General features: G+C 36.1%; 1 protein-coding gene across 3 annotated transcripts in view; it reads left to right on the plus strand.

Annotated features, from left to right (window-relative positions):
• sec14l8 (SEC14-like lipid binding 8) overlaps positions 1-12,032 on the plus strand; it is a 39,028-nt gene that overhangs the window by 25,891 nt on the left and 1,105 nt on the right. The window contains 2 exon segments of one of the 3 annotated variants that reach the window (NM_001099993.2): positions 8,258-8,397; positions 10,993-11,162. In NM_001099993.2, coding sequence (NP_001093463.1) covers positions 8,258-8,397; positions 10,993-11,162 — 310 coding nt within the window. 3 annotated transcript variants of the gene reach the window in all.

Below are 12,032 nucleotides of genomic sequence, written 5' to 3' on the forward strand. Positions count from 1 at the left end.
ATATAGTCTCTTTCTACCAGCTCTGCATCACTCAGGTTAAAGCAAGAGCACTGCATGTGAAAAGGGTAAATAAAAGTTATCAGTGTACTTTCCCTGTGGATTGATTACATTAATAATTGCAAAAATAAAAGTTTTTAAAAGTTTTTATTTTAAATGTTTTAAATATGCAAATAGGTATTATTTAATTAAATAACCAATAAAACAGGGCAATCAGAATAAAACCACAAGGAGTCATTAATAACGTTTTCTAATTTTTAATTATTTAAGCTTCTATTGTACTTACTATGTATGTGGGACTCTTATTTTGAAAACGAGACCAGCACTATAGAGCTCTCAGGTAATGCAACAGGCATGGAGGATTGCATAAACCTCTCAACTACTTTTGTTTTTCTTTAGTATTAGTTAAGTTAGTTTAGTTACTTAAATTAATTGTTTATTTTATGTTGGGTGTGCGTGTGCGTGCGTGAGTGAGAGAGAGCGAGAGAGAGGATTTGCACTGAAAGAAAGAGCTGACGCTGACACTGACATAAGATGCGGAGTGTTAGAACAGAGCTCATTAATATTCATGACCCTTCCATATATGGTCAAAACCGAGCTTTTCATTCTAGGGTAATTTCTGTAGTTCTAAATTAGCATATAATTAATTTCTGCACAATTTTTGTACTTACCTAAGCCACATATCTACTATGTGGTTATCAGAGAACAATCTAACATAAATTGAATTATTGCATTATATGGCACCTTTAAAAATTGACAGGTGCATGATAAAGTGTGTTTTTGCCTGGAGTGTCTTGCCTTGACATTTTTTTTTTTTTTTTTGCATATTTACGTTAATTTAATCCATACCGTAGCAGCTTCCTGCTTATCTTAATACCAGTATAAACACACTTCATATATGTCATTACCATACAGAGCAACAGGGTCAACTTCCATAGATGTCCACGTCTCTACATAAATCAAATGATTGTTTATCTTACATCAAATTATCTTTATTTTTCTACTTGCGCAGCATTATAGACCTGCAATAGTCTGGTGTAATTTGGATGAGAGCCCAATGCATTGCTTCACTGGTTATTGCATAGGCTGATTACTTGGTTGAAGCTTTGAAACACATGACAGGACTAATCTTCTCCTGCAATCTGTCTTAGCGCTGCTGCAGTTATGATTCAGTTTGTGATAAATCCTCAATGTGAAGAGCAAAGGGCTGTTACAAATCACACTGTCAAACGGACATAACACATAACCCTCTGATATCCCGTATTTAATTCTCATACTTGTGTCCTTGAGTGGTTACGAGATAGTTTTAGAAAAATAATTTAATTTAAAGTAATTTCTAATAAACTATATTTTGTTTTAATAGTGTATTCAATGCTACTAATAGTTTCAGTAAAATTAGCAAAATAAAATATATTTATCATCACATTTAAATGACAAATGTTTTTCTAATTCTGTCATTTTTAGCCATTTTACAAATATTTTAAAAGAACAGCATTAAACATCACATTTATAAGTAGAAAAACTTTTTGTTTGGTGCTTTTTGTTCAAACAATTGTTTGTCAGATAAGTGACATTCTGAGTCGATCTCTTTTGTATGCTGTAGTGCTGTATTTACACCACAGACACTGGTAGTATTTGCTTTGCTTTGGCTTTTTGGTGGTTAATTATTGTGATCTGACTGCAACAGATCGGATATGGCCCATGTACATGTAAAGCCTGGTTTATACTTCTGCATCAAGTGACCGGCGTAACCCACGGCGCATGCAACGCCCGTAGCTGTGCATTTATACTTCTGCGCGCTGTCTCTGTTGGTCTGCTTTAACACTTCCGAAACGCTAGTGGGCAGTGAGCTGTTAATGTTCCTCTGTGTTGAGTTTCTTCGCTGCTGTTTTGCTTTTCCTGAACACTTCCTGGATGTACAAGTGGCTCAAACTTGCTCATTTTGAGGCAGGAACCGGCGGACGTGCAACAACTTTAACTATGAGGTAAACACAAAACAAAACTTTCCATCCGGAGCTCCTTCACGGGAGTGTGTTGTAAACAATCGCTACATTGGGCTAGCGCCGCCCGCGCGGCTCTCGGCCCCGCTCAGACTCGTCAGCGCTACCAAGCCGACCAATCACAGAGCTTGCGCTACGCGTTGTTGCGACGTGTAGTTACATTTTTGAGAGGTGCACGTCAGTAGCGCCGACGGCCACGGCGAAGGGCTATGCGTCAACGCCGTAGCATACGCCGGCGTTTGACGCAGAAGTATAAATCAGCCTTAAGCAGGAACAAATCTCATGGATTCTGATTTACTCAAATCAGATTCAGGCCTTGTTCATATGTGGAAATTTATCCGATATGAATAGATCTGTGTTCTCGTGTCTGCAGTGTAAGCAGGTAGATCAGAGTTTCACCTGTCAATGTGAGTCGCGCGTCATTAAAAGACGTAGCGAATTATTTCAAGTCTGATGCTTACATTTCAGAACAGACTTCAGCAGAGTCCCAAACCTTAAATCTCATACACGAGATCTTAAACAGCTTTCATATTGTCATATAGCACAGGTATTTAAGTTATTAATGAGAGCGAGAGAGCACAAGATCCACCACGTAACCAATATCAACTAATATAAAACTAGTACATAGCTACATCATTTGCATAAATCACGCCATGGAGATTACATTAAGATGCCTAAAGGTTTAAAAAGACAAATGAGAACCTTTCTGTCATAAACTAGAGTAAAACAGCTTGTCAAAAGCTGCGAACAGATTACATACAGAACAGAGAAAACAGCACTCTTTAATTATCAGCTGTTAGTCAGCGCTCACTCTTTTTTTTTTCTGGTCATTGCACCTTTGCCGTGTGCTGTGTAAATGCAGACAATCGAACACGAGTCACTTTTAAAAGATGATGTAAGCAGGTCATCAACGAAATCGGATACAGTCACAAAATCGGAATTGATCATCAAGATCTGCAGTGTAAATGCAGCCAAAATGTGAGCGAAATCACCTGTTTTTTCATCACTTTAGACATTACGCTAGAGAATCATTCAAATACTAGCTCTAAAGTGATGTTGGTGAACTGGCAACTGGCAACTGTGAACTGGCAACGGTTACAAAAGGGTTTTTGAGACTCTCCATGTTTGACTTTCTTTTTATATACACAATTTTGCCGTCAAACTGTTGTATAAACACAATATCACACTCAGCAGTGCGATATTTCTGTATATTGTCACTAGTGGGACAACTCACAGGTTGGGGTGTTGGTTGGGAAAGTTTGAACGTTTCTAAGTGCCCACACTATTTTGGGCCCCCCAGAGTTACTATTTGGGGCCTACTCTTCAATTTCGTCTGCAACCCGACAAAACCATGTTCACTTTCGTCTGTCAGAATGTTTTCATAGGGCCTGTAGCACCCAGCGGCAGCGGCGTTGACTACATATATGGCCTTCCTTAGTTGTTTATTTTTAGACTTAATTACTTTTATTATGTTTAGTTGGCTGAAAATATTTTTTCTTATTTGTTTCAGGTCACATTTGTGACTGCTTTTACAACTGTTTAGTCTTTTTTGTGAGTGTTGATTCAGGAAGTACCACAAAATCATGTCATTTCATTCTAATCAATTTTCAGTTTAGTTACATAAAACAATGTAGAATTGTAGACCACCCAAGGGTTAAATATGTGTCTCTTCTCCTGTTCTTCACAATTAAAACAGAGTTTTATGTCTGCATGTAGATACACAGGTAAAGCTGCTGCCCCTTTCAGGACTGGAAGTGCTAAAACACCTCAGAAGACTTTGTGAACACTTAAAGTGGACTGATAGTTAGATGTTTTTTTTGTTACATATATTTATTAAAATACATTTTGTGGAGTGTTGTTGCACTGTAACATCACACAAGTCAAAAAATGTTTGTGTTTTCTGCATTTAATTCTAGAGACTCAAAGATGGTAGTAGTTATTTTTGTCTTGAAAGAGCTTTTTCATCACTGGTGCAACATGTGGACGGCAGTTTCATTGCCTATTAAACTTGCAATTAACCTTAAAGAAAACCACAAGAGCACTTCCTTTATGGAAAATGGCTAAAGGGGAGGTTAGTATACAAGAAAGTTGCGTGTCTGCTGTTGATCACAAAAAAGATCATGAGATGTTGCAAATCACAGCTTTTCCACTGAAGTATCTTTAGTCAAGGATGTTTTATGGAGCAAGTTTTAAGACTGTGGCTCAATCCCAGTTCAGTTTTATAACATATTACATGTACATACTTATGAGTGCAGAGAAGTGCCGGTAATAATGGGCCAAAAATGTGATCGCAAATACTCACGTTTCAAGTTTTTTGTGTTTGCATTTTGCATATAATCTAAATACATGTACTGTATATCCCCTTACTGATTAAATAATACTCAAAAGTAAGGGTCATTTCTAGTATTCAGAAAGAATGCATAGTGCAAGTGTTACATTAAAATAAAAAGGGTAATAAATGCCTTTGATTATGAGATTTAGTTGTGGTACTGTAAAGGGCGAATTATATATCGCGCACCTCCGCTGACTGTGCCAGCATCTCGCGAAACGGCCGAGGCTTTTATACTCGCCGCATTCGCCGTTGTGATATTCTTTCAAATGACAGGGGGCGGTCAAAAGAAACCCACCGTAAAGTCAGACGGATAAACAGAAAAGTAGAAAGTTTCCAGAACTACGTCATATCATAATATCGTTCAATATTTTTAAACTATTGATTTTTTATTGTTTGTATACATTATTTTAATGATTATAAGCATTTTTGTACCAGTCAAGATTTTTTTAATCAAATCACTTGCTTTTGTTCATATCTCTGACAGTTTTACCATTTTAAGTTTATTACAACATTAATCACAAGAGAACATAAGTTGCTCGACAAATATATTTTTATTATAGCAAGAATAAAAGAAAAAAAGAAAAAACATTTTTAGAAAAAGATTCTTTTTTTTTTTTTAGATTTAGCCTGCTCCACAAATATATAAATCAGTGTTAAAGCTATGACTGGTGGAAAAACATATTCTGTATTTGTAATATATGACAACAAAACATGAGTTACTCTACAAATATGTTTTATTATCACAAAAAACAAAACAAAAAAAAAAGCACACTTACTAAAAAATACAGATGTTTTTAGACTTCGCTCCTCAATTCACACATTACTGTCTGCTTAGTTTCTGTCCTCCTCTTATGCTAAAAAGGCAATGATAGTCCAACATTACAGATCATTATCACTAATAAAGCCTAGAGAAACAGGGCATCAGTATATTGTAAACCGATAGGTAAATATTCCTTCCCAGTTATCAAAGAAATACTTCTGTGACTTCATCATAGTTTTGTAACTATTAAACTGTTTTAAATAAAAAAAATTACAAAATACATCAGTGTAAAACCTATAAATGGTGGAAAAACTTATTCTGTGAATATTCTTATTCTGGTCTCTTTTGGCTTTAATAAACTTATCTTTCAGTTTTTTCCAAACGTTTTAACAAAAACTTTCTTCTTTCCCACGGCTGTTGCAATTTATAGGCAAGAATTATTGATTATCTGGTTATTTCTCTGATCATGGGTCATAAGATGTGTGTACAGTCGTACTGTTTCAGACAAAATCTCTTCAAAGTGTTTCATATTCAACTCAAATCAGTTGCGGCACCGCGCACTGTTCGCTCGAGCCTCAAATAGTGCCCTACGCACCGCTAGCCGAAATCATGCCGCGCGCACTCAAAGCGAATCTCCGGAAACTCCGCGATGACGTCACATTCGCCGCTTGCACTCAAGCGAACAAGCGGAGGCGTTGAGTATAAACAAGGCTTTAGTAGTATAGTACTATTTAAACAACAGTTCTTTCTGGTTCTTGATCTGATTGACTAATAGCCTTGTGATATTCTGCAATAGCAGCACTCCTACAGCCTCTTTACCCTTCACTTTTGTGTATTACTCTGCCCACATACAGCAACAAGCTGAGGACACCTTACAGTTTGACAAATATTGCTGCTGTTGGACAACATAATGTACCTTTGAGACTTTTTTAGTCGAGTATGTAGTTGTTTAGATTGCAACTGTGCAGTTTATTTATAAGGATAGTGCCTATTTTTAAATATTTATCATTTCAGAGATTCAGTGTATCGGGCACCATCAGCCTGTCTGAGCAGACCAAAGAAAGTGACGGTTGACGTTCCGCCACATGATGGCGACAGAAACCGCAGAAGTAGTTAGAGGGAGAAAAACTCCACGTTTTCTCAATGTAAATTTCAAACTACAGCTGCACAAATCAATACCAATTATATATGTGACATTCTGAGGCTATTTCTCTCTTTTGTATGTTGTAGTGCTGTATTTATACCACAGAAAGCTTGTGTTTGCTTTGCTTTGGCTTTTGGGGGTTAATTATTGTGATATCCCGATTGCAACAGAAATACTGTTCAAAATCATTCAAATACTAGCTCTAAAGTGATGTTGGAAAAGTATAAATGGTTTCTACTGTTCTGACGTCAGCTGCAGATGTGAATGAATGGTGGAGGAAAGTAGTTCCTCGTACAAAATTGTTTTTGAGACTCTCCGTGTTTGATTTTCTTTTTATACACACGATTATGCCAACTGTTGTATAAACACAATATCACACTCAGCAGTGCGATATACACTTACACTCAGCAGTGCGATATAGATGATATATATACTCATCTAAATCGCAGCGTCAGCCCATTCAGAAATAAGTTTTTGTGCAAAAGCCGCTAAACGCCACTTGTCTTTGACAGCAAAAGCCAATATATTCCGAGAACCAATCAGAAGGGGCGAATCGAATCATATGTTTTCAATGTAGCAGCGCGCTGATACGCCGGCTTTATGAGGGGGTTGTTTTATTTCACTTCCGATTTAGTTTTTAAAAGATAAAGTTTGATGAATTGCTTAAGATTTAATTCAATTTAATTACATTTTAATGTTATTGATTAATGCATTTGACAGATTACATTCATTTATTTTCCTTCTGCTTCTTCCCTGGTTTATCAGGGGTTACCACAGTGGAATGAACCGCCACTTACTTGACAGATATATGTATTTTTAATTTCAGGTGGTTTGTGTATGTGTTTTATGTTTGGTAAAATAATCTCTAATTGCATATTTAGTGATTTTCAACTAATTACACTGTCTTGCCTCAATAGGTGGATTTAGAGGGTTTTGCATAAAAAGCAGAAGTGGATTTAGCTGGTTGACACAAAAGAAACTTTACCTTGTTAAAAACCAAAGAATTGTCTAAAGTGACATTTAAAAAAAAAGATATTTTATTTATTAGCTAATAACCTTATTACATATAAAATGAAACTATATATATATATATATATAATATTAATAAAATTATTATTTAGAAAATATTTAAAATTGGAATGTATTTCTATGATTCAAAGCTAATTATTGAGCATATTAGAAAATATTTGTCAAACCAATCTTTTTGAAAATCATTCAACAATTCATTTGACTATTTGGTGCTCAAGAAACATTAATAACAGTTGAATTATCAGTTATAATTATTATTATTATTATTTATTGTAAAAAAAATGTGTAAAATGTTTCCTTTTGGTAAATTAAATGCATTCCTTCTGAATACAAATTTGAATATGAAAAAAGAAAGAAATTACCCTTGCTTTTGAGTATTATATTATATTATATTATATTATATTATAAATGTGAATTGGGATTTAAGTTGCACAGTACTGTATGTTGAGTGATTTAATATGAACTTTTGTTACTGAGTGTGTCTAAATTTGCTTTGTTTCTGCTTAAGAAAACAAATATGTATCTTTATCCTCCCTGAACTGTCATCTTTTTATTTGGGTCTGTGACTCCAGGCAACGTGACCTTAATTCTTTATGAAGTGTCTGATGTTTATGTTGTCATTTAAAGCTGTTTGTTGTCGTACTGTATTCGGTTATGATCTAGACTCTTGTTTCTGTATTTTACTGGAGTTTGAGCTCAAAATGTAGTCTAATAACCCTGTATGTAGTTTCATTTCTCTTAAAATGAGCATGTGAAGGCAATGTGTGTTCCTTATTAAAAACCTCTTTGATTTGGCCTGCTTTCTTTGTCTGTTTTGTTCCTTCTGTTTGTTTAAAGAATCCTTACTAACACTAAAATGCCAGACTTTTATCTTTTGCACTCATGACGCTTCTGTAAGTTTAATCCTCCTTTGTTTTTCCGTTTTCTTTTCTGATTTATTATTTCCAGCTCATCTTAACCGACCACATGTTAAACAAATGTTTCTGTTATTTCAGATTACGTTCGGGTCAGAGATTCCCAAGTCCTACTATGTCCGAGACTCCATTAAAGTGGACTATGAACAGTCTGTGAGTATCGGCCGGGGCTCGTCTCATCAGATGGAATATGAGCTGATCGCACCAAACTGTGCACTAAGGTGAGTGATTTACAGTTACATTCTTTATTATTACATGTTTATTAATAATGATTAAGGGTGTCACGATCCTCCAAATCCTCGATTCGATTACATTTTCGATTCTAAAGGCACGATTCGATTCGATTTTCGATTATGAATAATTAATTAATGACCAGTTAATTATTTGTAGCCTACCGTTTAAACTACCTGACCTGCATGGTCTTTGTTTTACCCATAAACAAATCATACAGTAAATGAATAAAGGCAAGATACACACATAATTACCACCTGTCAATCACTTTTTCTGCGGGACTCGTGAATAGGCAGTGATCTGTGTCGTTATAATGGCGTCGGTAAAAAAGACGCACAACCAACAGGAACCAGCCAACAGTATCTGAGGTGTGCGCTAAAATGACTAAGTACAAGTGAGTGAAAGATTAAAGCAGTCCTCTGACTGCCTGGACCTGCTGTCTCAAGCGCATGGCTGTGTGCGTCTGTGTCTGTGTGGTCACGTGATGTGCATTTTCAGAGGTAGAGAGGAAGGTGGGCTGCTCAGAAATGCTACACGCAACTGTGGATGTCAAATCGTTGACGTTCTAAAATGCCATTTAAAAACAAAGACAGTGTAAACAGGGCCTGAGTGTGTACTTTTCGCGAGCGAATTTGCAACGGGAGCGGGCGGAGGATCGCGATGCCGGTGTTGTCTATCGGACGAACCGTACGTAATACGTACATAGCAGAGCTTGCAAAACTGTGTTTTTTTTTTGCCGACAACACGAGCGTTGTCAACTTAACTCACTGGAAATCCAAAATGCTTACACACCGGCGACTTCATTGAAAGAGGAGAGGATTTAAGTTCTGTCGATGGGTCTCCTGCTTCTGCAGTTTAACAAGCACTTCAACAAGCCTGTTTTTTTCCTGCTTGGCAAGCCAAGCTGACGTGACATGGGGGCGTGGCAGCATCGACGGTTCTATTTTTTAATTTGATAATCGAAAATGAGCATAAATTTCGATCGATTTCGATAAAAAATCGAAATCGTGACACCCCTAATAATGATAATCATGTCATATTTAGCAGTGTAACTATTAGGGATGGTAATCTATCTTTAGGGACTTCGCAATTCAATTCTGATTCTGGGAGTCACGATTCGATTCTAAAACCTAAAATCTTTTCCTATTTTATCAATTATGCAAATATATAATTACAAACACTTTACATTTTAACCAGAATTGGAGTTCCTTTGCTTCTGTTTATGATTGGAATCTATGGGTTACAAAGTGGTTCTGACAGTGGAGTTGAGGATCCAAATGCAGCATCTTTATTGACAAGAGTATTCAGGCAGACAATGGTCAATAACAGGAGTAAATGGGTACATAAAGGGCAATCCAAAAAAGTAGTCGGTACACAGGCAAAGAAATCGGTCCAGGCAGCTAACAAGAAGAAGCAATAAACAAAGCGAGGGTCAGGAAACATGGCACTGAAAGTCAAAACAAGGAAAACGCTTCGTAGTGTACAAAAGCAAGACTTAACAATGTGTGTGTGCGCAAGTGTGGTGTATAAAGCCGTACTCACACTATGTACAGTTGCCTCGAACCGGGCCAAAGCATGCTTGTCCCCTCTTCCATCTCCCCCGATGGCCTGCACTCACATTACAATCTCGCCTGCGCAGGCCAACACTGTCGCGATCTAATTTGAATATAGAATCGATTCTGAACTTTCGAGAATTGATTCAGAATCGATAGAGAAACAATCGTAAAGCATCAATGAATACATTTTTTTATTTACTTTTGATGAAGCAATATTTTCTATATTCTCATCCTTCATTTTCAGCTTGCGTCTTTAATGTTTTCTCAGCTGTAGGACTATAGCTTAAAATCAGCCTATAGGCTTTCACAAGCTGGATTAATGCGCATTTTGAAGCATTGCATGAGAAACGATCGATGGAAAGCCACATTTCTACTAAAAATACAGAGTAGACTCTGTAGAAATTTTCAGAATTGAATCAGAATCACCAGAGAAAGAATCATGATGCATCGATGAATCAACTTTTTTTCTCCCACCCCTACACTGTACTTGTTGTCCCAAAACATATTAATTAGGTTAACTTAATTGTTATTCCAAATTTCAATTCAATTCAGTTCAGCTTTATTTGTATAGCGCTTTTACAATGTAGATTGTGTCAAAGCAGCTTCACATAAATGGTCATAGTAACTGAATCAGGGTAGTTCAGTTTTTAGTGTTTAAGTTCAGTTCAGTTTAGTTCAAATTTAAGTGGATTGAACATAAAACAATTGACAATATCTTTTGGAGTGTAGTAACAATACACATTTGTATTCAAGTGCTCGGTACGAGTCTTTTTGTTTGGTACACATTACAAACTGATCCATTCTCTGGGGATAATTAGAAAATAAATTTTTGTCAAATAAAGAGCCAAAAGTGTGTAAAATATAATGTTCTCAGTGCCACTGTTCTCAACAAGGCAGCCCAAAAGATCTACTGTAACAGACAATCATAGAAATATATTTACTTTTTTTTATATCAAAATATTTGAGTAGACTTTGAGATATTAAAGTGTTTGTATGACGCTTTACTCAGTTAACTGCTCTCTTTGTCAGGTGGCAGTTCTCCTGTGATGGGGCAGATATAGGGTTCGGGGTGTATCTGAAGAAGAAGATGGGAGAGAGGATGAAGGCTGGTGAAATGAGGGAAATTGTGCCGAATCAGCGTTACAACGCACACCTGGTTCCTGAAGATGGCTCACTCACCTGCCCAGAACCAGGAGTCTGTAAGTACAGAGTCACAGGCTTTCATTTGTATAACATTCATTGAAATAAACAGTAAAGAGGCTCTGCGTAGCATTCAGTTATTACAGGGTGTCCGCGGGGTCTTAAAAAGGATTAAAAGCTGATAAATCAATTTATACAAAATTTTAAGGCCCTTAAAGAGTATCAATAAGTCTTAAATGCTATTTTAAACTTGGTAATAATCTCCAAATAATTATACAATGTATAATTATATTTTAAAGTTTGAATCAGCAGATATTGGGATGCTGGGTAGGTTATGAAATTGGTAAACTCATGCTAGACTTGATTTGAGGCAACCAAGGAAACACTCTTATTCCGGTAGGCACCACCTGCTGAGAGATTTAATTAGCATTTTTAAGGCCCGTGCACACCGGGACGCTTTTTGCTCGCGTTCTCTGTCGACGGTTTACTCAGCATGTCTACTGTTTTAGCTAAGTGCAGGAATTTTTTAAAAACATAATTTATAAGCTGTTTATTTATAAGCTAAGTTTTTATTTGATATTTTTAAATGGTCCAATCTATTAGAAATCCCTAACTGCCTAAACTATGTTAAATCTTTGTGTGGATCATGATGAAAGTGTAATTGTGGCATAATTTTAAATCACTTCAGATAGTTCATCCTGTGATAAAGCAGATAATTGTTTTTGTCACATACTCCTATTTGAATGTATTCTTTTCTAGTTTTTGGTTTTTAAATTCTAAAACATGTAGAAATCTGTAATGGAATTGAACAATTTGTGATTTTTTGTTTTTTACAACAAGCATTTAGTAAATATATAAGCTAAAATGTTATCAGTTCAAATCTGAAAAGTGGATTTGAGGTCTTAAAATTTATGGAAAAAAAGGTCTTA

Source organism: Danio rerio, chromosome 5 (assembly GCF_049306965.1).
Source record: "Danio rerio strain Tuebingen ecotype United States chromosome 5, GRCz12tu, whole genome shotgun sequence".
Lineage (NCBI taxonomy): Eukaryota > Metazoa > Chordata > Actinopteri > Cypriniformes > Danionidae > Danio > Danio rerio.